The sequence below is a fragment of the Mus musculus genome, chromosome 5 (assembly GCF_000001635.26).
Source record: "Mus musculus strain C57BL/6J chromosome 5, GRCm38.p6 C57BL/6J".
In the NCBI taxonomy this organism is placed as follows: Eukaryota; Metazoa; Chordata; class Mammalia; order Rodentia; family Muridae; genus Mus; species Mus musculus.
The window spans coordinates 123,223,985-123,250,314 of record NC_000071.6 but is presented as its reverse complement, the minus strand read 5'-3'; the positions used below and the strand labels follow the sequence as shown (position 1 = coordinate 123,250,314).

The 26,330-nt window shown below is 47.3% G+C and overlaps 1 protein-coding gene across 1 annotated transcript; it reads right to left on the bottom strand.

Moving 5' to 3' along the window:
* Positions 1 to 188: 188 nt before the first annotated feature.
* Positions 189 to 22,125, bottom strand: Psmd9 (proteasome (prosome, macropain) 26S subunit, non-ATPase, 9). Its single transcript, NM_026000.2, has 6 exons — positions 21,871 to 22,125; positions 15,619 to 15,721; positions 10,565 to 10,773; positions 8,382 to 8,483; positions 4,033 to 4,121; positions 189 to 2,022 (listed from the first exon to the last, which is right to left on the bottom strand). The coding sequence occupies exons 1-6, from the start codon at positions 22,006 to 22,008 to the stop codon at positions 1,995 to 1,997; spliced, it is 669 nt and encodes a 222-aa protein (NP_080276.2). The 5' UTR covers positions 22,009 to 22,125; the 3' UTR covers positions 189 to 1,994.
* Positions 22,126 to 26,330: the final 4,205 nt, after the last annotated feature.

Genomic DNA, 26,330 nt, shown 5'->3' with positions numbered 1-26,330 from the left:
AGGCAACTGGGGAGATAACTGGGGCACATGGAGAAAGGAAGAAAAACAGAGTCACCCACACCAATTTTACCATCTCAAAAGACAGAATATGAAAGGAAGCAGCAAAGCAGCATCCATCAATGCAGTCACCTCAGCAACAGGCAAGCACTCCTTAGCTTCCCATGCTGATCCCAAGAGGCTCAATTTTGTTTGTTTTTTAAATTTGTTTTATTTTTGTTTTCCATACAGGTTTTCTCTGTGTAGCCCTGGCTGTCCTGGAACTCACTCTGTAGACCAGGCTAGCCTCAAACTCTGAGATCTGCCTGCCTCTCTCTGCCTCCTGAGTGCTGGGATTAAAGGTGTACACCACCACCGCCCGGTGGGGAGGCTCAACTATAAAAGCCAAATCAGGCCCATCTGCGGGGTCTTTTACTGTAGAAGTAAAGGAAGCTTGCTGGTTTCCAGTGGGTTACTGAAGAGGAAGCCAATATCATACTGGGTAACCTGCAAGGCCTCGTGACCTGTGACCTTTGCAAATTTTGTTTTGAGACAGAATTTTTCTGTGTAGCCTTCCTTGGCTGTCCTGGAGCTCACTCTGTAGACCAGGCTGGCCTTAACTCAGAAATCCGCCTGCCCCTGCCTCCTGAGTGCTGGGATTAAAACGTTTGAGCCACCACACCTGGTCTTTGCTGATTTCTTAATGGGGCTACGGTGACTCCACAGCCTCAGCCTCAGAGGATGCATCAGGCTCTCAAAGCACTGCTCCAGGGTAGAGACTGCCAGCTGCTCAGCCCACGGAGGGACACTTGCCTAGAGTCTGAGCTCCGGCTTTCAGTTTCCCACCCAAGAATCAACCGGACTGCGGCCCAGGAACTCGTTTGCTTCGCAGGACTTCCTTCCCAACTCCTCCTGGGCTTGGCTGTGAGCTCACAGGGCATCCTGGTGGGACTGACAGTGGTCACAATCACACAGCTACAAGACTGGCTTTATCTGACAGTTTCTCTAACCTGTAACAAGGTTTGGTGGCATACACTATAATACCAGGAGACCAGGGCAGCAAGATCCCAAGGGTAAGGCCAGTGCGGGTACACTGAGCTCCAGGCCAGTCTGAACTTGTGAGATCCGGTCTCCAGCAAGCCCCCACCCCTAGGCGGTGGGTGATACTGCAGTTGGACATTGGAGGGAGAGACAGCAGAAGAGAACATCTTCAGCTTCAAGGCAAATCTGAGGCTGGACTGGGCTACATGAGACCCTGCTTCCAAGAAAAAGTAGGGGTACTCAAGTCCTGTGGAGGTTAGGGGTGTGGTCTCTGGAAGGTTGACCACATTCCTCCAGTGGAAGATCCCACACCATGAATATACTGACAGCACAAATGGCACTTAGTAGGTTATTTATTTAAAAAGAAAAAAAACAAAAGAGGGCAAGAACCTGGGAAGTGGGTACGAGGGGAGGTCTGAGAGGGACTTGAGATGACAGGAAATATAGAAATGTACTATGTGCATGTACGAAATTCTCAAAAATAAGTATAAATTATATATGTATAATACATATTCCTCAGAGTCTAGCCAGCCATGTCAGTATATGCCTCTCATCCCAATACTAATGAGGCAGAGGCAGGGGGATCTCTGTCAGCTCAAGGCCAGCCTGGTCTACACAGGGAATTCCAGGATAGTCAGGATTACACACTGAGTCCGTCTCCAAAAGGAAAATGACATCAAATCATTACTCGCCAGAGTCATCCCCACTCACTGGCTCATAATCTAGAGAATTCCCAGACAGGCTATGGCCTAATTTGCACAAGACGTAGCTAGGCACAAATCACACTTTTAATAATGCCTCAACCCAGAGAGATTACATCAGGCAGCCAAAGCGTCTCTTCCACCTCGATGCCCAGGCTTCGACCATTCTTCTCCAGATCCTTACACTTAAGGGAGCCTAGAGAACGAGGAAACGCCTCCAGGCCCAAGCACGGGGCCAGCTGAGGCAGCTTCCTGCAGGCAGATCCCAGGAAACAGTCATCTCTGGAGAGGAATAATGTTGCAGCTGTAAGAGAAAACAGAGACCGGCTCAAGCCTGACAGCTCCAGCCTAGGAAACCTGCAGGTGAACACTTCTTCTCTTTTAAAGACTGTTTGGTTTTGGTTTTGGTTTGGTTTGGTTTTTGTTTTTTCGAGACAGGGTTTCTCTGTGTAGCCCTGGCTGTCCTGGAACTCACTTTGTAGACCAGGCTGGCCTCGAACTCAGAAATCCACCTGCCTCTGCCTCCCGAGTGCTGGGATTAAAGGCGTGCGCCACCACTGCCCGGCTAGAATTGTATTTTTTAATGTATATTTTACAGTGTTTCATTGTGTATATAAGAGAGTCTGGGTGTGTGGCACGCAGAGCCTGCAGGAGTCAGTTCTCTCCTTCCACCAAGTGAGTCCTGGGATCTGACTCAGGTCAGAGATTTGCAGAAAGACCTTTACCTGCTGAGCACTGGTCACTTTTCTTTCTCTTAAAGACAATGCCCAGGGATTGAGAAGTGAGACTCTCAGGTGACCTGAGGACTCTTGCCTGTAGCCTCATTCATAAAAACGGTTATTAACCACCAGTTTCTGCACTCTGGGGATGGCTATCCTTTAGTGGACCTGAGTGTTCTATCTGAGCACACTCTCTATGGGTACCAGCATCCCCAGCTCTATCTGAGCACACTCTCTATGGGTACCAGCATTCCCAGCTCTATCTGAGCACACTCTCTATGGGTGCCAGCATCCCCAGCTCTATCTGAGCACACTCTCTATGGGTACCAGCATCCCCAGCTCTATCTGAGCACACTCTCTATGGGTACCAGCATTCCCAGCTCTATCTGAGCACACTCTCTATGGGTGCCAGCATCCCCAGCTCTATCTGAGCACACTCTCTATGGGTACCAGCATCCCCAGCTCTATCTGAGCACACTCTCTATGGGTACCAGCATCCTCAGCTCTATCTGAGCACACTCTCTATGGGTACCAGCATTCCCAGCTCTATCTGAGCACACTCTCTATGGGTGCCAGCATCCCCAGCTCTATCTGAGCACACTCTCTATGGGTACCAGCATCCCCAGCTCTATCTGAGCACACTCTCTATGGGTACCAGCATCCTCAGCTCTATCTGAGCACACTCTCTATGGGTGCCAGCATCCCCAGCTCTATCTGAGCACACTCTCTATGGGTGCCAGCATCCCCAGCTCTATCTGAGCACACTCTCTATGGGTACCAGCATCCCCAGCTCTATCTGAGCACACTCTCTATGGGTGCCAGCATCCTCAGCTCTATCTGAGCACACTCTCTATGGGTGCCAGCATCCCCAGCTCTATCTGAGCACACTCTCTATGGGTACCAGCATCCTCAGCTCTATCTGAGCACACTCTCTATGGGTACCAGCATCCCCAGCTCTATCTGAGCACACTCTCTATGGGTACCAGCATCCCCAGCTCTATCTGAGCACACTCTCTATGGGTACCAGCATCCTCAGCTCTATCTGAGCACACTCTCTATGGGTACCAGCATTCCCAGCTCTATCTGAGCACACTCTCTATGGGTGCCAGCATCCCCAGCTCTATCTGAGCACACTCTCTATGGGTACCAGCATCCCCAGCTCTATCTGAGCACACTCTCTATGGGTACCAGCATCCTCAGCTCTATCTGAGCACACTCTCTATGGGTGCCAGCATCCCCAGCTCTATCTGAGCACACTCTCTATGGGTGCCAGCATCCCCAGCTCTATCTGAGCACACTCTCTATGGGTACCAGCATCCCCAGCTCTATCTGAGCACACTCTCTATGGGTGCCAGCATCCTCAGCTCTATCTGAGCACACTCTCTATGGGTGCCAGCATCCCCAGCTCTATCTGAGCACACTCTCTATGGGTACCAGCATCCTCAGCTCTATCTGAGCACACTCTCTATGGGTACCAGCATCCCCAGCTCTATCTGAGCACACTCTCTATGGGTACCAGCATCCCCAGCTCTATCTGAGCGCACTCTCTGTGGGTGCCAGGGTGTGAGAGCATGGGAAGCAGAGCCCAGCATTACCCCAGCAGTCCTTTTCCTGCCCAGCGGGTTGGAATCAGTCTGAGCTGGTGCTTCTCTCCTCTGCGGATCACCGTCACATTCAGGGGCTTCTGAAAGGCAAAGAAGGTCATTCCAGCCTCTGCTTCCTTCCACTCAAGAGGACTCAGTATGTGGAGATACCATTTTCTGACCATGAAATTGACCACTTTGGGCCCCAGCATTAATGAACCATGAAGAAATTAAAAATGGTGGGAGGGTAAAAGCATGGTAGGAACTATGTCGACTTGAATGAGAACTGTCTCCTTAAGTTCCGGCATCTGACACTTGATTCCTACTTGAGACCCTATGAGGACACAGACCCACATGCTGGACACACCCCCAAACCTGTTCTCTCACTAGCACCATGCAATCTCTGAGACAAACTCTCCCCAGCTTTGGGTGGTACAGCAGCTCCCTGCTGCTCCCCAGGAAAAAAAAGTCATCATTTTCTTTGTAAGGGACTCCGAGGCTGGCCCTGCATGGCCTGGCCCTGGTCACCTCCCTGATTCATGGTTCTGAGCACCAATCAACAATCTGGCTGCTTTGATCCTCCTGCCTCCAAGGCCTGAGAACCAGCTGAAGGGCGCTCTCTAGTGGCCACTCCACAGATCAGTTTCTATACACACCAAGGGTCAGTCCTTACTCCGAGGGTCAGTACTTAGGAACACTCCTTCTACCCCAAACTACACCAGGACCCCACTGCTCTCCTCCAGCTCTCCTGCGAAGGCTTCTCCTGTCAACTCTGGTCAGGATATAAAATTGGTCGTCCGGAACTACTGAACTCATGTCTGCTCTCAAAGCAAGGTCCCTCTCTTTGATTTTTGTTCAATGCTGGACCCCAGCCCTCAGTCCAGAAGTAAGCACACATGGGGAGGGGAGGGCAGGGGAGGGGAGGGCAGGGGAGGGGAGGGGAGGGCAGGGGAGGGCAGGGGAGGGCAGGGGAGGGCAGGGGAGGGCAGGGGAGGGAGTTACAGAGAGAGACAGACACAGTGCTTTGATTTTCACTTTAAACATTTTTGCAATGTGAATTTGTATGTGACATAAATATGCAGTAGGCTTCTTACTGAGACACAATTTATATACAGTAAAGCAGGGCTCAGTGGGTCTCCTGCTCTCAGACCCATCACCACCTCCTAACTGCAGAGGGTCTGTCTGCATCATCCAAAAGACCATCAGCACATGGTCCTCACCCTCACCCTCCCGCCCAGCAACCACCAGCCAATCTCCTTTCTAGCTTTCTAGATCTGCTTTTTAGGACAACTTCGTTGAGGAATTGTATGGCCTCCTGTTTGGTCTCTTTCACTTTATATTATGTTTTCAATACTCATGTTGTAATATGTAATGGAGAATTTACTCCATTCCTGTGGCTAAACTAAATATGCATTGTTTTTATTATAAAGGTGCATGCGAGTGTGCACACACATGTATTTAAAAAAACCAAAAGCTGGGTGTGGTGGCACACGCCTTTAATCCCGGCACTCGGGAGACAGAGGCAGGCAGATTTCTGAGTTCAAGGGCAGCCTGGTCAACAAAGTGAGTTCCAGGACAGCCAGGGCTATAACAAACAAACAAACAAACAAACAAACAATAAATAAATAAAAACCAAAACCCAAAAAACAGTGTGCTGGGCATGGTGGTGCACCCCTTTAATCCCAGCACTCAGTAGGCAGAGGTAATTGGATCTCTGTGAGGCCAGTCTGTCTACATAGTGTGCTCTAGGACAGCCAGGGCAGACAGAAATTGTTGTTGCAAAACAACAACAACAACAACAACAACAACAACACTTTTGTTGACCAAACCCATGACTGGGCACCTGAAAAGGGACCTGCCACTGAACCACACACCCTTAGGGTCAAGACAGTAAATTTTTTTCCCATCAAGATTGCTTGCGCTTTGAGAATATACGCGTTTGATCCAAACACTATACTTTTGGAAGGAAAGCTGATGAAAACAGTTTGCTCTACAAAAGCAGAATCGTAATAAAATTGGAAACTTCCGAAATGCTAACAGCACAGACAGACCTGGGGTTTTGTTTTGTTTAAGTCACAGAAGAGACGATGAGAACCCAGACTCCTGACTCTCAAGCAGGGCCCTGAGGGTCAGGACTGAGATCAGCGGTGTGGCTTTCAAATTACCATGGCCACTTGGCTTTTAGACAGCGGGCACATTGGGACTCCCCAAAGTAAGTCTTTTGAAAAAAAGCTAAAAGGAAGCCAGGAAACGAACCTGAAGACTTTGTGCCAATTTTGTGCTTTGGTTCTGTTTTCCATGGGTCTGAATTCAGAATGTAACAGGACATCTTTAAAAACACATCTGCAAATACGCACACTGGGCGTGGCAGCGCACTGTCACAGAGATGATGTCACTGAGATGATGAAGAACAGCAGGCTAGCAAGGCTGGACAGCCACAGACACAAACACTGGGAAGACATGACAGAGATGAGGGACCGCTAACACAAGGAAAGCTTCCACAAACTGGACAAGTGAGGGCAGGGCGAGTAGAGAGGCTGGAGCCCTCGGAGGGCAGTTTAATGATAGGCCCCAAGTCCTCTCACATGCCTCCCTTCAGGAGGTCCAATTCCCTTCTCCCCAGGCGTGGGCTGGACCTAGCAAGTCACTAAGAGGTAAGAAAGACATAACTGTGCATCTTCTGAGATGCGACCCCCTCACTGCTCTCGCTGCCTGAGGTAGTGCACTCAAGTGGTGTATGAAGCCGCAGGATGAGTAACTGAAGGCTCGGGCCGACCATGGGGTGGAAGTGGATGTACAGCCTCGCTGGACCCTTTGGGTGGCCATGGTGTCTGCAGGTGTCCTGGCTGGCCCTCACAGAAGCCTCTGGGCCAGAACCAGCAGAGCCAGCAGGGATGGCTGAGCTGTCCAACGAGACCAGTGGTTCTCAACCTGTGGGTTGTAACCTTCTTGGGGTGAGACACCCACTTCACAGGGCTCCCCTGAGACCATCTGAAAACACAGATGTTTATATTACTGTTTCTAACAGTAGCCAAAGTACAGTCATGAGGTAGCAAGAAAAGTAATTTTATGGTTGGGGCCACCACAACATGAGGAACTGTATTAAAGGGTGGCAGCGTTAGGAAGGTTGAGAGCCCACTGTACCAGACAGACAAGCATCTGTGGTCTTGGCCTACCAACTTTCCAAATGGTCCTTGGACTCACTCTATAGCAAGGTGTTAAAGGAAAGCAGACAGGGACAAATGGATTCTTCTAAGCAACTCCAAAAAGGGTCAGAACAAAGAGAACACCACCCATATATCTGATATTAACAGAGGTGACAGTGTAAACTAGTGGGTAAAGTATTCATAATGATAAATGGTACCGGGACAACTACTATCCATTTGGGGGGAAAAGTGGCCTGGTAATGTGTGTCTAATTACACTAAACTAATTATAGAATAAATTCCTGGGAAATATATGTGTCAGAAAAAGAAGAACCTATATCCACGGGCTAGAGAGATAGCTCCGTATTACATAAAAACAGGCATGGCCAGGCACACTGTACTTCCAGTGCACGGGAGGAAGGACAACCAGAAGGCTCAAGATCATCCTAGGCCACACAGTGAGATCCAGGCCAGCCTGAGACAGAATAAGACGCCTCAAGTATACACGATCTCTCAGAGCCGGCCACCCTTCTTTACAGGTGCCACCTAGAAAAGCATGTGACCACGTGCACACGTACGTGGTCGGCCACCCTGGGTGAAGCTGGAAACATCACAAGGTCTAGAGAAGGCAGTGATGGAGAACTGGACCCCAATAACAGCTGCAGGGGAACAGGGCATGTGCCAAAATAAGGCAGCTTCTAGCTTAGTTACTGTTACTGGATGACACAGAGGAGGGATTTAGACAAGAGCACCAGGAGGGCCATCAACTGTGTAAAAGACTCAGCTGTGTAAGACAAATGTGGCAAATGGAAGAAAAAGCTCTCCAGGGAGAGAGAGAGGCACCACCACTGCTGTCAGCAGTGAGGATCCCCCCAACAGCTTCTGGGCCGGAAAATCCCAGACAGACAGACAGATACCCAGCGCTATGGGCTGAACTCCTGCTTCCCTCTGGAAAGCTCTCATACTGAAAGGCTGGCTGACTGGCCCCTCGGTGTGATGGAGTAGGAGACTGGGCTTTAGAGGGGTGCAATTTATGGGGATGGAGCCCTGGTGATGGAGTCAGTGATCCAGCCCTTAAGCAAACTGTGTCATCCTTGGACCAGAGCCTGAATCTGTGGCCCCCTGCTCCTGGACTTCCACACTATCCCCTGATCTGTGCGAGCAGCAGGCCTCTGTGGCTTGTGGGACACCCGGATGCCAGGGCACCCCGACTTACCCCCTCGCTATGCTGCACCACAGTGCCCACGTTCTGCACTGACTGGAAGTTTTGGGTGTTCACGGAGCCGAACTCCACAATTTCGTCATCCACTTGCAGGCCCTAAAGACAGGAGAAAAATGTAAAGCCAACCCGAGAGGTTGGATGCATTTTCTGGTCATTTGTACCGCTTAATCTACAACTCTGTGGCAAGACCAAGAGCTTGTTTCCTACAGGGAAAGAATGGCAGGCTCTAAGTAACGAGGTCAAAGATTTCAACTCCTCGAGTAGGATCAGGGAGTAGGCAGGTGCCTCATTCTGGAGGTTCCTTCTAGGACAGACCTAGCAAATGGTGTCCAGGTGTACCCAGTGGACACCTTGAGGACATGAGCTGTGTTCTGCAGCTTCTGAGGCAGGTTCAAGGCAAGGAGGCAGTTTAGCCTAGGCCTGGTTTTTTTTTTTTTTTTTTTTTTTTTTGAGAAGACAAACATTGGTCCTCCGAGTCCCTAAGCAGCAGCCATACGCCTAAGGCCAGCCAGAACCAGTGTGGTCCTTTTATTTCAGATCCCAAGATTACAGACACTACTTACTGGTCTCTTTAACAAACACCCACCAGAGGCCGACTAGTCAGGCGCTGGGGGTTGCGAATCCAGCTCTGACTAGAGTTGACGTGCAGTCTGTAGTCCTATGTCTTGACTTTATTTTGCTTTTTAAAAATTGTTCACAGCAGTAGGAATCCAACCCAGGCAAGAGCTCTACCCAACAGCTACATCCTCAGTCTTTCGTATTTCAAAACACAATTTTCCTAAGTTGCCCAAACTTGGGTAAGTCCTGACTCAGCTGCCTCAGTAGTTGGGATTATGAAAAAATACCACCATACCCAGTGGCCTTGTGACCGTTTTTAAGCTTGTGATTATTTTTTTTAATTATTTTATTTTATTATCTAATGTGTTTGGGCATTTTGCCTGCTTGAGTGTCTGTGAACTTGTATGTCAGTTGCCCATGGAGGCCAGAAGAGAGAACTGGATCCCCTAAAACTAGTTAAAGATGGTTGTGAGCCACCATGTGGTTGCTGGGATTTGAACTCAGGACCTTCGGAAGAGCAGTCAGTGCTCTTAACAACTGAGCCATCCCTTTATCCCCCAGTCTTGGGATGATTTGTAGGATCCGAATTCAGAATCCAGTTCTGTCTGGTGACACATGTCTTTAATGGGGGAGGCAGAGGCAGGTGGATGTCTGTGAGTCTGAGGCCAGCCTGGTCTACAGATGGAGTTCCAGGACAGCCAGGGCTACACAGAGAAACCCTGTTTCAAAATACTAAAGAAAAAAAGAAAGAAAAGAATCCATTTGTGCTTCCCAGGAGCCATGTGTGGCTTGTCCTCGAGGGTCACACACGGAGAGCAGTGGTGCCACCCACAGCAGCCACGGTATTCAATATCCATGCACAGCCACATACAAACTTCTACATGAATATTCACTGCCGCATTACGTATAATAGCCCCAAAGCAGAAGAGATCCAGACATCCATTAACTGACCAACAAGAACATGCCTATCACATAATGGATATTGCTCAGCCATAAAACGTAATGAAGGCTTCATCTGTGACCCGGCCCTGAGTGAACCCTGGGAACAGACCGAGTGAGAGAGCACACAGCATACAGCTGTCTTCACATCAAAGACACAGAACAGGCAGATCTGTGCAGACAAAATTACTGGTGCTCAACAAGTCCTGCCTGGCTTCTTTTCAGCACCAATAAAAATACTGTGAAATTGGCTGCGGTGCTAAATGTGCAGCTCTGTGACTCCTCTGTGTCCTTTGGTGGGTCACACATGGCAGGAGCAGCCCATCACAGTAATGCCGCTCTAGGATCTATCAAAGAACACTGACATCGCTTTAAGCTCTTGTCATTTTTTTTTCTTTCCGTGTCCAGGAAAATGGCTCCAAGAAGAACACCTCTTTTCTTCTTTGGGGCATGGATCACTTTCTACACTGTGTCCCAGATGGTCCCACCATAGGTCTCTCCCTGAGTCCGTGGGCTGCCCCTATGCACACCAAGCTCTGGCCAGCATGTGTTAAAGGAATAAAGGAATTCAGAGCCACAGAATGAGAGGACGGGTTTGCCTTCTGACAGGCCTCCGAAGCCCAGGGCTACCTAACTCTCAGTACTGTTAGGAGTGGATTTGGGAGAGCCAGCAAGATTACCGCAATACTGGCTGGGGAACCGGGGCTGATACTGTTCACTCTGGCAAAGGCCTGGGGCAGGACGGGGCTGTTGGAGGCCAGCCTGCGGTTCATGGCCTCTTCTCGGGCTTCAGCCATGTCCCGAGCCTGCTTCTCTTTGTCCCGAGCGTGCAGCTGGTGCAGGGCCTCCTCCACTTGCTTCATCAGTGCCTTGTGATCATTCTGGAGACCTGGAGAGAGAACACCATGTCAGGGCACAGGAAGCTAGCGCGGGACACAGGACAGAGGAGCTGGGACAGCTGAATTCACTCGCTGCAATGGTGTATGTTGTCAACCTCATGAGATTCAGAACTGTCCAAGCCCAGCCCCTGGAAGCTTATGGAAGGACATTTCCAGAGATGCTGAACTGAAGGAGAACAGTCCTCCCTGAATGCGGGCGGCACCATCCCACGAGACAGGACCAACATTCAACTCTTCGCCTCCTGCTGCAGTGACCCTCTCTCTAACCAGCTACCTGAGGCTCCTACCATCACGTCTTCTCCAGTGGGAAGTTTGTTCTGCCCCTGTGAGCCAAACTTCCTTCTTAAGTTTCTTTTCTTTTTCTTTATATATATATATATATTTTTGTTTTGTTTTTTGTTTTTCGAGACAGGATTTCTCTGTGTAGCCCTGGCTGTCCTGGAACTCACTCTGTAGACCAGGCTGTCCTTGAACTCAGAAATCTGCCTGCCTCTGTCTCCCAAGTGCTGGGATTAAAGGCATGCGCCACCATGCCCGGCCTTAAGTTTCTTTTATCAGGTATTTTGTCACAGCAACCAAAAAGGAACTAACACATCAGAATATTTAAGAAGTGCTTATTAGGTGCTAGACACAAAGCCAGAGTCTGAGGAACAGAGAAGTCTGTGAGCCAGACACAGGGCCTACCTCACTAGTGAGGAAGTCTAGTGAGCAAGGCAGCTACAGAACAGGTGACTATAATATAATCACATCGGATGACCGGATAATTCAGAACAGCAAGAAGGCCCCTCAAATGCAGCACAGCCCCTGCTGAGACCTGAAAGGTGAGTAGAAATCAGGTTCCATCCAGCTGCAACTATGCCCTGACCTCAAATACAAATAAGGGACAACCACAGAAGTCACACAAAAGCCAAGTGGCTGGGCAGGATGCTGCACATCTGCAATCACAACACCTGGGAGACAGGGGGAGGATCAGGAGGAGATCAGGGGGAGGCAGGAGGAGATCAGGGGAGGCAGGAGGAGATCAGGAGACCAGTGTTAGGTACTTAAGACTCTCAAGGAAAAGACACCACAAAACAAGGCTGAGGAAGAATGTCTGCTGGAAGGATTTCACTGGAGCTCAGTGTAGCTCTGTTGGCAGAGCTTGCTGAGTCCCCACAAGAGGTGTTTGATCCCCAGCACCACATAAAACTCACGTGGTGGTGCCTGCCTGTAATCCCAGCACTCAAGAGGCAGAAGCAGAAGGATCAAAAGTTCAAGGCTGGGCTGGCGAGAGGGCTCAGCGGGTGAGAATACTGACTGCTCTCCCAAAAGTCCTGAGTTCAAATCCCAGCAACCACATGGTGGCTCACAACCACCCGTAATGAGATCTGACATCCTCTTCTGGTGCGTCTGAAGACAGCTACAGTGTATTTATGTATAATATTAAATAAATCTTTAAAAGAAAAAAAAAGTTCAAGGCCATGCTCAGCTAAGTATTTTGTTTAGGGTTAGCCTCAAATACATACAAGCCTGTCTTTTTTTTTTTCTCTTAAATAGAGGAGGTGGATAAGACACAAGAGCCTAGTGAGCCACGTGTGGGATGCTGAGTGTCAGTCAGGCACCTACTACTGGGCTCTTGCAACTGATGAGGCGTGAGAGGCAGATTTAATGCTGCCAAATCTTTGATTTTCCTAGAAAGGCTAAAAACTGAGGACTTTGAGAAGGAGACTGCCTCCAAGTTTTAGTGCTAAAAGCTGATTTATAATATTGAATCAGGGGCTAGAGAGATGGATCAGCAGTTAAGAGCACTGGAGAGGACCCAGGTTCAATTCCCAACACATAGAGGCTCACAACTGTCTGTAACTCTAGTCCCAGGGGATCTAATGTCCTCTTCTGGCCTTTGCAGGCACTTGGCACACATACCGTATGCAGGCAAAACACCTATACATGTAAATAAAAGTGAAAACAAAATGAATCACCGTGGTCGTCCAGCAGGTCTGGAGACTGGTCCTGCAAGCAGCCGGCATTTAATGTCCTTTTAAAACTAAAAAAAAATATTTTCCTTCTTCTTTGGATCCCAGTCCTTATTCAACCCAGGCCACTGGATCAATAGAACTCTCCGCAGTCTCCAAGGCCGCCTGCTGCCATCGCCCTGATAGCCAATCCACATGTGGCACCCTTGGGTCACAGACTCTCCAACTCTGCAGGAGCCGTGACTGTGGGGCTGTGTGGCTGTGTGGTCATCTAGCCTGCCTGTCACTGTGAGCAAAGGTAGGGCCCGCAGGCATTAGGGGACTTGGGTACTCAGTCCACAGAGGCAGATGTGAGGGGGAAAAACCAGACCCCAGGCCAGGGAGGCTTACAGTAGAGTCACTGTCTTAGACACAATCTGTATTCTCCACACTGCTGTGGGTGAGAGGACCAATGACTGAGTTGCTGATATATTACAATTCCATATCAGAATTCAAAAGGTTTTCATTGCCTGGGGGTAAACACTTCTGCAGCAATTATTTCAAAATTAAGTTTAAGCTGCCACAAATGTACCATGCTAGCACTTGCTGGTGATTAGCGACTAAGGACTCAGCATATGAGACCTTTCTGTATTACTTTCCCAATTTCAATGTAAGCCTAGGATTGTTCCCTAAGAAAAATCCATGTTTAAGAATACATTAAACTTGTGGGAATTGTCTTTCAAAAGAATACTAATAAGGGGGAATTGTTCAATCATATTATTAACACATAATAAAGTCATTAAGATGATATAAAATTAACATGGAGTAGAACAGTGTAAAGCGTCCAGAAATAGGCTAAGCATAGCTGAAAAGCCTAAGTGGTACAGTAAGCTCTAGCACGAAGCCCCAGGTTCCGCTCCCAGCAGGGCATGTGCGCCCACACACACCCACACACAAACACAGAGAATATAACACTGCTGCAGTTCAAGTCAGCGGAAAGAATGCTGTTGGGACACGAAGTCAATCAGCACTGAAAATCAGCATTCGGCAAACTTCCCCGGCCCTGCTTCTGCAGAAGGGGTGAGCCCCATCCCTGGGGGCTCAGGGGTTTGGGGTTAAGCTCAGAATTTCCCTCACATTTGCAGTCTTCACATAGTTTCCCTATTCTCCGCATCTCCTCAGTTTATTTCCTGTAAGACTGAACCTTTTTAACATCAGAATCTTCAGGGGAAAAAGGATGTTCTGAGGTGCTCTCTCCCACACTGTGGCTTTAAGGGAGCGTGCATCTTACTCTGCACCCTGCTTATAAAGGCAGCTCCTTTACCAAAACACTGTGGATAAAGCCGGAGTCCGGCATACTCAGTGGAAATCATGAAATGCAAACCATGGGTGACTGACCCCCTAGTACAGCTGGGATGGAGGGCTGATTATCTACAGTGCCAAGTAAAAGATGTTCACACCCTCATCCCGAAGCCAGTGCACATGTGACCTCAGGACCCTGGGAGAAGGGACGAGCCTGGATTTTCTGGGAGGGCCCGGGTCTTAACAAGCTAAAGAGGGAGGCAGGAGGGGGAGAGGACAAGATTCCATAACAGCTGCAAAGGCTAGAAAGATGTGAGCACTACTTCTAAAGACAGAGGATCCTGGCCAAGAGCCAGGAAACACAGGTGGCCTCTGCAAAGACAAAGGATACACCACCAGCCCCAGCCCCTAGGGGGAGCCAGCCCCACTGACACCTGGATTCTGTCAGCAGACCTTCTGGCTGTCTCACCTCCAGAACTGTCAGACACAATACAGTCTTGTGGCTTGTTATAACAGAAACACAAACCCAGTGTCCTCTGCAGGTGCCATTCTCTAACAGGTACTTCATTAAGACAAAGACCATGTGTAAGACTCCCTCAGGAGAGTGATGGGCCTGCAGCGGGACAGGCTTGCCCAGCCTTCCTGGCAGGAAAATGCTAACCAATGGCACACTCAGGGTGGGAGGCCAGGACCGTTCCTCCTGTCGCCTGTCTCCTGCCTGAACACAGCCATGGGCCTGAAGACAGGCAGAACCTGGTTCTGCTGGCCTTTATACTGATACTTCAGTCTGAGAGCCAGCCTGGGTCTTTGCTATTTGCACAGTGGGAACCTACTTCATGGACTCCATGGGGCTGGGGAGTGACTGATTTGGGCTTCCATTGTTAATTCAATGAAGTCCCATAACAAAGTAAAGCTTTCATTCCTTGTTTTTTTACTTTTTTTAAAAAAATCCTTTATGTATGTGAGTACCCTGTTGCTTTCTTCAGACACACCAGAAGAGGTGGTTGTGTTACAGATGGTTGTGAGCCACCATATTGTTGCTGGGATTTGAACTCAGGACCTCTGGAATAGCAGTCAGTGAGTGCTCTTAACCACTGAGCCATCTCCCCAGCCCCGTTCTGTACTTTTGTATGCAGCCCAGACTGGCCTCAAACAGCTAGCCTTAGAGCTGTGTGCCACCATGCCCAGCTTGAAGCCAAGTTTTTTTGTTTGTTTGTTCATGGATTTTTGTTGTTTGTTTTTGTTTTGTTTTGTTTTGAGACAGGGTTTTTTTTCAGCTGTCTGGCCTGGGACTCACTCTGTAGACCAGGCTGGACTCAACCTCACAGAGATCCATCTACCTCTGCCTCCTGAATGCTGGGATCAAAGGCGTGTGCCACCACATTTAGCTTTGAAGCAAAGTATTTAAAATAAAAAAAAATAATAATAAAGCCATCGACATGCAACTCTGCCATCCACCCTGTCCGCTTGCTTCTCAGTTCCTTACTTTGACAAGGTAATTGTGTCAAAGCAGAAAAGCTTTGCAGTGCTCAATGCTAATCACCCCCTGTGTCTCCAGCAACCCCACCACAAGCCAAGACAGCCCCAGCGAGGGTCACTCACAGATGATGTTGTGCCTTGCTGTTCGGACCTGGTACAAGTCCACATCCGCCCGGGGATAGCCCTCACAGTCCACCAGCGGTTCGTTCATGCCAATTCCTTTTTGCTGGAGGAAAGAGATGTGGTTAAAAAAAAATCTCACAGGTGAAAACACCAAGATGCAATTCCCTAGACCTTTGTACTTCTAACTCATGATGAAAGAAACGAGGACCACACAGTGATGTCTTTAGCACATAGTGATGTCTTTAGCACACATCAGGCTCTGTAACTGTGTCCTTATAGCTACCCTCTGCAGTGGGTACCAGTTTTAATTAAGTATTAATAATGAAAGCAACGAGGTCATAGAGATGGATCAGTGAATTAAAGACCAACAACCTGAGTTCAATTCCTGGGGTCCACATGAAGATGAAAAAGGCACACAAACTGCACAAAGCTGTCCTCTGACCTCCATATGCACTCCTCATCAATGCCCCGGGCCACACTATATACACATTCATAAAATGAAGTCTTTAAAAAATAATGCAAGCAATGCATGAGAATAGTGTACACAAAGCAAGGCTGGATGGTCAGTGGTAGAGCACTGGCATATGCCAATCTTGGATTTGATTCTCTACAGTACACACACACACACACACACACACACACACACACACACACAGTAATAAGTAGGGCTAGGGATATAGGATGTAGCTCGGTTGCTAGAGTGCTTGCCTAGCATACATAAAACATTGGACTTATCCCCCCAGCCCCCCACCCCCAAGCTAGACCTGGTGGTACAGGATGTAGAGGCAGGAGGATCAAAGTTCAAGGTCATCCTTGGTTACACAGTGAGCTCCAGATTAGCCTTGGGTACATGAGATAATCTCTCCAAAACCAATTAATTAAAGCAACAACACAACACCCCAAGGGCCTTCAGAGCCTTCTCTCTCAGCTCCATCCCTCACCTGACCTCTGCAACGCCTCCCTCCCAACAGGACGTAAACTCCAGAGAATGCAGCTAGGACCAGGGTTTGGACTCTTCTAAAAATAAAGACCTACAAGGCATACCAAGATTCCTCCCATCACTGGATGGCACCGGCTGCCGCCAGGGAAAGAAACCGAGTGGCTGGGAGTTAGGGAAGGATGGAAGCCTTTGTATTTGATATCCACCAGCAGGTTCTGGATCTGAACACTGGAAATCTATGCCTTATTCAAAACAGTGCATTCATTTTAACACTTTATACTTAGCCTCACTATGTTACCCAGGCTGTTTCCTGGGTCCAACCAATCCTCCTGCCTCAGCCTCCTGAGGAGCCTCCTGAGTCACTGGAACTAGAGGGACCTCTGCTTTAGGGCCAGCTTTAGCAACTATCTATGTATGTGAGGCAGGCTCCCACACTGTCCCTCTGAAACTCTGAGACTACGTCTGAGTATTATAACCAACATAGACAGAAGAGGCTTATTGGAGCTCATAGTTTTGGAGTTTCAGAACAGAACTTGGCAGATGCGTTGTTTGATGTCTGTCGGTAGGTTTATTTGGGACTCTTTGTTTTTAGCTCTGTGGAGAGGCAGAACATTATCATGGAAGTCACTTCCATCATGATCCTAGGAGGAAGGAAAAGACAAAAAGAAAAAGCCCTCCAATGACCTATAGCAGCTACCCTAGCAAGGCCATGCCAACTACAACCTACAGTAACCACCCCACCAAGGGCATGCTTCCAATGACCTACAGAGCTGCACCTCTTAAGGGTTCCACCATGTATCAAGAGCATCACTGTGGGCACCCAACTTTTAATATGGGAGCCTTCAGGGAACATCTGAGACTCAGAACAGGACATTTCATATACATGAAACCTTGCAATGCCAAGCACACTGACACCCACTTATAATCCCAACATTGAGGCAAGCCAAGACAGGAAAATTATAAATTGGAGGCCAGCTAGAACTACAGAGTGAGTTCAAGGCCAGCTTGTATTTTTAGCCAGACGTGTGTCAAAAAAGGAAGCTAGGTGTAGTGGTGCCCACCTATAATCTCAGCACCCAGGAGGCTGCAACAAACTGCCAAGAATTCAAGGCTAGCCTGGGCTATATAGTAAGTACTGGGAGATAGCCAGAAGTACATAGCAAGATGAGAGAGATAACACACACGATACAAGGTGTTTTGTATCTTCTTTATCACAATGCTTTCAAGGGTTATTTACCCAATAGCATGAACAAGTATTTATATATAACTCACAACTCCTTGTTACCTTCAAACCCCACTGTATGGGTTGACTATGTTTCACTTATCTGTTAGCTAGAGAATATGAGTTGCTTCCTGTTTTCTAGCTATTTTAAACAGTGTGTGTAGCCCAACTTTGGCTATTTTGTGTTCTTTCTTCCACCCTTCTCCACCCTTTTTTTTTTTTTTCCACCCTTTCAACCCCCTAAGACTTGACAGGAGGGAAGAAAGGGTAGAGGGGAAAGGGGGCGATGTCATTGTTAGACTACTTCCTGCTCATTAGGAACATCTGAGTTCCTTGGGGCAAGTTTGATCAGGATATCTAATTTCTTCTTCTTTGCATAGGACTACTTAACCAGCTAGACCAACAGCAACCAACAACAACCACCCAACAACCGACAACAACTCCACGGCTCAGAGCGCTAACATTTATATATCCTCTAAAAAGCCCCCACAATTCCACGCTACCCAAGCACAGGATCGAGCTACAGCTTGCAGAACCAGGCTCCTGCTGGAGTTCAAGGCAAATCACAATCAGCTGCTGTGGTGGGCACTTGGGATTATAACAAAAACAAGCATTTCCGGGCTGGAGACTGGCTCAGCGGTTAAGAGCACTGCCTGCTCTTCCAAAAAGTCCTGAGTTCAAATCCCAGGCTCACAACCATCCATAATGAGATCTGATGCCCTCTTCTGGAGCGTCTGGAGACAGCTACAGTGTACTTACATATAATAAATAAATAAATCTTAAAAAAAAAAAAAAAAAAACCCAAGCATTTCCAAAGAAACCAAAGCTCTCACTACAGCTATGTATGAACTTTTGGATGATATATTTGCAACAATCATAATATCAAATGAGGAATGGATTTTCTGAGTTCTATGTTAACTCTATGTTTACCTTTTTGAGAAACTGCCGAACTGTTTTTGGACAGCAGTTACACCATCTTACAGTTGTATGGTATTTCCAATTTCTCCATAGTCTCCTTAAGATATTACCCATATTCTCGTTATCCCCATCCTGGTGAGTATGAGGGAGTATGGCACTGTGATTTTAACTACACTGTGGCTGTTCAGCATGCTGGGCCTTTAAGAGTTCCTCTATGTGTGCAAGTGTTTTGGATCTACGGATAGATGTGCACCATGTGTGTGCGGTGCCTGCGGAGGTCAGAAGCGGCATCGGGTACCCTGGAAGTGCAGTTACCACGCATGTGTGAGTGCTGGGAACTGAACCCAGGTCCTCTGCAAGAGCACGTGGAGCTTTTAACCGATGTCCTGAATGTGTTCACCAGCTTCTCTATCAATCATATGTATTTAATTTAAGGACCATTCACTTAGACCCTCTGCCCTGTTCTCAGTACACTATCTGTGTATTTATGACTGTGTTTTATCGCTCCGTTTTCTATATCCCAGACACCAGCTTATGAGAGGATGTGCAACCACTTCCTTCCATCCTGTGGCTTCTCTTCTTATAGTCTTGACTACGTATTATGAAATAGGAGTTTTAATAGTGATATCTAATTTATCATTTATAATCTGTTTTTACTTTTATGTGGGGGAGGGACAGAGTTTCACATATGTAGTCTAAGCTGCATACTGAGAGCCTGTCTTTTTTTTTTTCTGTTTTGTTTTTTGAGACAGGGTTTCTCTGTGTAGCCCTGATTGTCCTGGAACTCACTCTGTAGACCAGGCTGACCACAAACTCAAGAGATCCACCTGCCTCTGCCTCCCAAGTGCTTAGAATAAAGAAATGAGACATCACCACCCAGCTGGGAGCCTGTCCCTAAAATAATAATAATAATAATAATAATATGAAATAAATCAGAGCAGACAAATTTTAAGATTCAAGCCCTCAGCAACCAAAAAAAAAAAAAATTAGCCAGAGGCAATTAACATACACTCTTACCTTATATTTAAGAGAAAATAGTTATAGTTTTTCCTCTTTTGATTTGGTTTCTAATAGGTTTGTGTGTATGCAGATGCCACACATGTGCCAGTCAGAGGATAATCTCAAGGGGGCATCTCAGGAACACTATCTACCTCCTTTGAGACATGCTGTCTCACCAGCCTACAGCTCATCAAACAGGCTGGACTGGCTGCCCATAAACCCGGGCATCTTCTGTCTCTGCCTGTCCAGTTGGGATCCCAGACATGGACCAGTAACAGCCTTGAGTTCTAGGGACCAAACTCAGGTCTTGAGGTCTCTGCGGTATGCATCCGACAAACCGAGCTATACTCCTAGCCTCCCCAAACGCTGGTTTGTTCAGACAGGGTCTTGCTGTTCCACTATATAGTCCTAGAGCTCACTGTGTAAAACAGACTGGCCCTGAACGTGTGGCAATCTCCATGCTTTTGCTTGCTTCGGGCTGCAGGTATGCAACACCACACCCAGCTAAATAGTAAAGGGTAGGCCAATACCAAAAGACAATACGTGAGATGTCTGATTCTACTGGAGTTAGGCAAGTTACTGCAGTTTAAGAAATTGCTTTTTGCCAGCCGATGGTAGTGCACGCCTTAAATCCTAGCACTTGAGAGGCAGAGGCTGGTGGATCTCTGAGTTCAGGACAGCCAGAGCTACAAAAAGAAACTCTCATTCGAAAAACAAGACAAAACAAAACAAAAAATTGCTTTTTATCTGTTTTAAGCTTTACCAAGCCGGAGGCCTGTGACTTTAAACAAGTGACTTCTCCTTTCATACACACACACAGATATATGTGTATACACACACACATATACATACATACATATACACATACATATATACACATATATGTGTATCCATACATACACAGATATATGTGTACACACACACACACACACACACACACACACGGGTTTTTGTGTTTTTTTTTCTTTAAAGAGATTTGTGTCTGTTTAAACGTCTCCACGGGCGTGTGAACTTACACAGTAGTAAATTCTGGATCTCAACTCCAGTCCTTATGATGGCCAGTGCCTTTAAACCACTGAGCCATCTCTCCAGCCCCTGACTCCGCCCCTTTGAGCTTCAGGGACACAAGTTAACAATACTGCTGTGACAGTTTCCTGGCACAGCACACATACAAGATAGTACCTTTCAGGCACATGGTCAGCACCTACCTGGCCTGTAGAACCTCTATATGACACCGTCATCTGGCACCCATCACCCAGATGTCATTGTGCCCAGCAATGAGTGTGATTTAGCCTCCCCTTCCTCTATACACTGACTTGGGGTTTTATGAAAAATATATCTGCTTAGGAGGTAAACAGATCACAGAGCCAACCATTCCCCCTTCCTAACTGGGCAAGCATTGGCTCCACTCTGGCCCTGTTTCCCCTTTTACAGTAAAGACAATGTGCTTAATCTGGCTCCACTTAAAAGAGCAATTAGCAGAGGTGAGGGTTTTCTTAAAATCCAGAGTCTTTTCCCTATCCCAATTAGAGTCTGCATTTCATTTTTACTTTTCTTTTTTGTTTTTTTTTTTTTTTTTTTTTTTTGGTTTTTTTTTGAGACAAGGTCTAATATAACCCAGGACAGCCTCGAGCTTACTATGTAGGCAAGAATAACCCTCAAGTCCTGATCCCCCTGCCTCCACTCTCTAAACGCTGGGCTTAAATAGGGATGCCTCCCCTGGCTACAACGTGCATTTTAACAAGATGCCCAATTAATTCTCCCAGTTGACATTTATAAAGTCCTAAAGAAAAGCGGGTGGCGAGGCCAAACCTGGTAATGTCACCTACAGAAAGTGACAGTAGCGATTATCACTATGCCTCAGCAAATAGTCTATCCTTGCGACCGAGGCAGTTTCACTAAGGCCTATATCATGGTTGCACAGGCCCGCGATTCCCGCACTCAGAAAGATGAAGCAGGAGGATCACGAGTTCGAAGCCAGCTTAGGGGCTGCGTTAAAAACAAACAAACAAAAAACTTTAAAATGCAAAGTTAATGCTTCCGAAAATGAAAATTAATCCCACGTAAAGAAAAAATGCTTAAAGGGGCGTGTGGCACGCAGCAAAGACCCCCTCTAGGACACTGCTTGGCAGCGACCCCGAGCCTCGTCCGCAGGCCTCCCCGCCACACTCACGCTCTCCAGGACGTCGTAATTAGCCTTGATCTCCGCCTCGATCTCCTCCTTGCGTCGCATCAGATCCTGGATGTCGCTGACCGCGGCCGCACGGGCCTCGGAGGACTCTGCCCGGTGCGGAACGTCTTCACCCGACATCGCGGACCTCAAGCTAGAGTTCTGGGTTTCCCGGCTACGGACGCCAGCCGAGGCTGAGGCTACGGGTCCTCCCCGGGGCCAAAACAGCTCAGCCAACGCGCAAGTACGGAAACAGATGAAGGGTGGAGCTTGGAAGTGGGCGGGGTCACCGGCTAGATAGACCACGTGGTTTTCAGATGACCCGGTAGAGATAAATAGGCCCATAGAGGACATAGGTATTTACTCCCACTTTATCCTGACTCATTTCCACTTTTCTTGTTCATTCCTTTCTTTTTCATTCTGTCCCCGTCCCTCCATCCGTCCGTTTCCCCACCCCCCCACCCCACCCCGTTTTTCAAGACAGGGTTTCTCTGTGTATCCCTGGCTGTCCTGGAACTCACTCTGTAGACCAGGCTGGCCTCAAACTCAGAAATCCTCCTGCCTCTGCTCCCAAGTGCTGGGATTAAAGCCACCACATCTGGCTTACACTTTTTTTCATTCACTCATCTGAAGGCTGAGTAAACTGGATACCAGCTGTATAAATGTAAGAGGATCCAGTCTTGCCAACCTTGACACTTCAGTTCTTAACATCTACGAAGCCCCTGAGTGTTTGAAAGAGGCTTTCAAGCGATTTGTTTTTTGTTTTCTGTTTCTTTTCTTTTTCTTTTTCCAGACAAGATTTACTGCATCTCAGGCAGGCCTCTAACTCATTGTGTAGATGAAGGCGACCTTGAAGCTCTCCCCAAGTTTTTAGAATATTCTATTTCTTATTGTCATGATCACAGACACCCTCTAACCCCCCACTCCCATTCTATCCATTTCGCACCTCCCTCAACCTATCCTCATCAAAACTTCAAGACCTTTTTTTTTTTCCTTCTTTATAACCTAGTGTGCCCAGTGCCTTTGAGCATCTGATACTCCATCTGCTCCCTCCACAGGCAGGGATTACAGGCATGTACCACCAGGTATGGTTTATGAAATATTGGGGATCAGGAACACTCTACCAACTCAGCTATATCCCCAGCCACTTTCGGGCTGGGGATCCTCATGGTACAACCTATGTTCAAAGTTGGACCATTAACACCGACTATATATATTCCATGTGACCTTAAATAATTTCACCTTCTGCTCTCTGACCTTATTGTGTGACACTAACAGTAATATCTCTCGCTCTTTTTTTTCATTTTTATTTACTAATTTATTCCCTTTGGATCCTGATCAGAGTACACACACCCTAGCAACGTGTCTCTTAAGGGTGTCCAAGTATTTATTGACTTTCACCTCTGTCACGAGGTGCTGGTGTAACAGGCCCCCAGACCTTAGTACAACCGACTCCATAAAGAAAGTACCACTCAGGCTGGAAAACACAGCACACAGACAGCACCACCTGCCAAAACTAAAACAAAGCCGGAAGCCATCCAAGTCCACAGCTGTGGGAAAGTCTCTCCATGCACGAACCTTGCTTTTTGGCTTCAGTGGTTGTGCTCCTGGCTAATTGCTCTTGTGAACTAAGGTATATCACCCCAGGACCCGGTTTTTGTGCTCAAAAAGCTTACCCTGAAAAAGGCTCAGTGCTCCACTGGGGTCCCAAACACTTAGTGTTGTACTGGCTCACTAATAAAGACTATCAGATTAAAACTCTATCTGAGCAGTCTCCTCTCATGAATTCCCCACAAGACTGAAGTGGTAAAGAATATGAAACTGTGTCAGGCCTCTATAAATGTAGGTAAACATAGAAACTGGGGTGTGGGGTAGAGAGATGGTTCAGAGGTTAAGAACATACTTAAAGCTCTTGCAGAGGGCCTGGGTTCCCAGTACTTACATGGAAGCTTACAACTGTCTGTTACTCTAGCTCCAGGGTCTCCAATGCCCTCACCTGACCTCCACAACCATCCAGCACGCACTTAGGACACATACGTATATGCAGGCAAAACACTTGCACACTGTCTTAGTTAAGGTTCTATTGCTGTGATAAAATAGCATGGCTGTGTTAGTCAAGGTTTCTATTCCTGCGCAAACATCATGACCAACAAGCAAAGTGGGGAGGAAAGGGTTTATTTAGCTTACACTTCCACAACAATGTTCATCACCAAAGTCAGGACTGGACCTCAAGCAGGTCAGGAAGCAGGAGCTGATGCAGAGGCCATGCAGGGATGTTCTTTACTGGCTTGCTTCCCCTGGCTTGCTCAGCTTGCTTTCTTATAGAACTAAGACTACCAGCCCAGAGCTGGCACCACCCACAAGGGGCCTTTCCCCTTGATCACTAATTGAGAAAATGCCTTACAGCTGGATCTCATGGCGGCACTTCTCCAGCTGAAGCTCCTTTCTCGGTGATAAATCCAGCCCGGGTCAAGGTGACACAAAACCAGCCAGTACAAAGGCCAAAGCAATGTAGGAAGGAAAAGCTTCATCTGGCTTACGTTTCCTTATATAACTGTTCATCATTTAAGGAAATCAGGACAAGAATTCAAACAGTGCAGGAGCCTGGAGGCAGGAGCCAATGGAGGTGTGCTGCTTACTGACTTGCTCCTTGTGTCTTACTCAGCCTATTTTCTTATAGAACTCAGGACCACCAGCCCAAAATGGGTAGAACACACTCCCATCAATAACTAATTAAGGCAATGCCCTACAGGTGGAACTTAAGGAGGCATTTTTTCAATTGAGTTTCCATCTTCCTTTAGACAACTCTAGGTTGCATCAAGTTGACATAAAACTAGCCAACTCACATACATATGATAAAAATAAAAATTTTTAAATAGTAATAAGGAGGCTGGAGAGATGGCTCAGCAGTTAAGGGCACTGACTGCTCTTCCCAGGTTCAACTCTCAACATCTGCATGGCGGCTCACAACTGTCTGCAACTCCACCCTCTGACACCGTCACACAGACACACACTCAGGCAAAACACTGATGCACAGGAAGTATAAAGTAAGTTCTTTGGGTTTTTCTGGTTGGTTGGTTGGTTGGTTTTGATTTTTCAAGACAGGGTTTCTCTTTATTTTGTTTTTTAAAAAAGCATGTTTTTAAAAAAAATAGTAATAAGGAATGAGAGTTTTACTCAGCGGTGAGGCACATGAAGATATAATGTAAAACCTGAATGAGACAGAGAATCTCAAATACAGTTCTACATGCCTATATGTGATAGTTCAACAACCCAAAGAAACCATATGTATTGGTGCCCATATTTGACAGCTAAGAAAACCATTTAAGAGGACCATGGTGGCACATGCCTTTACTCCCAGCACTAGGGACACAGAGGCAGGCTGATCCCTGAGTTCAAGGCCAGCCTGGTCTACAGAGTGAGTTCCAGGACAGCCAGGGGCTACACAGAGAAACCAGTCTTGAAAAAAAAACTAAAACAGAAAGAAAGGAAGGAAGAGAAAGAGATGAAGAAAGAAAACCTTTTCAATAACTGATTTGTTTAACTGACAAAATGTGAAAAACCCAAATTTCTACCCAGTTTAATCCAGTATCTTATATATATTTACTGAAGATGCATCAACCTACATAGTATTCAAACGTGTTTGCCCCAAGTCTAGTCATGGAGAAACAGGCAAATCCAAACTGAGACGCATCCTTCAAAACAACAGGCCTGTCTTCCAAAAGGTCAGTATTGTGAAACACACGCAGCATAGGTGGGGTCAGTTAGGCAAGGGCCTTAGATTAAGAAAGAAAACAACGCCACATCAGCTGAGTCCAGGGTGTATCCTTTGATGGGGTCTCGTTCCATTTCTCCACCAAAAATGCTACAAAGGCTATTCTCTGGAACACCTGAAGATGTATGTACATAGAGACGGTATAGCATCGATGTTAAGTTTTCTAACTCGGTTCTTGCACTGTGGTTATATAGGACGATGTCATAAAGATGCACCCTGCATTATAAACAACACAGTAGATGAATTATAGTCCAGTGGCTCAGAAACTGGACACACCTATAATCTCGGCACTCAGGAGGCTGAGGCAGGAGGATCTCAAGTTTGAGGGCAGCCTCGGCTATGTAGCTTAACCCTGGGTACACTACACCACACCACACCACAGTGCAATACAATAGGCAAACTGACACAAGCATTGAGCAGAGCATTTCAGTGTCTAGTAGCAGCTTTATGAGTTGGTAAGACGGCTCCGGGGGTAAAAGAATTTGCTGTCGAACCTGAGGATCCAAGTTCAATCCCCAGAACCTCATGTGGAAGGAGAGATGGCTCACTGGTTAATGGCACTGGCCGCTCTTCCAGAGCACCCAGGTGTTTCCCAGCATCCACCTGGTAGTTCACACCCTTCTATAAATCCAGTTCCAGAAGCACTGGCGCCCTCTAGCGCCCTCCAGTGGCACCAAGCACACATGTG

Bases quoted from the DNA above. Each gene is read 5' to 3' on its own strand.
- Psmd9 (NM_026000.2), bottom strand. From the start codon at position 22,008: ATGTCGGGTGAAGACGTTCCGCACCGGGCAGAGTCCTCCGAGGCCCGT. The intron at 8,484-10,564 runs GTAATCTTGCTG...TCCTGTCTTTAG, and splicing joins GTTCCCCAGCCAGTATTGCG to GGCCTGCAAGTGGATGACGA. The intron at 2,023-4,032 runs GTAATGCTGGGC...TTTCTCTTACAG, and splicing joins GCAGGAAAAGGACTGCTGGG to CTGCAACATTATTCCTCTCC.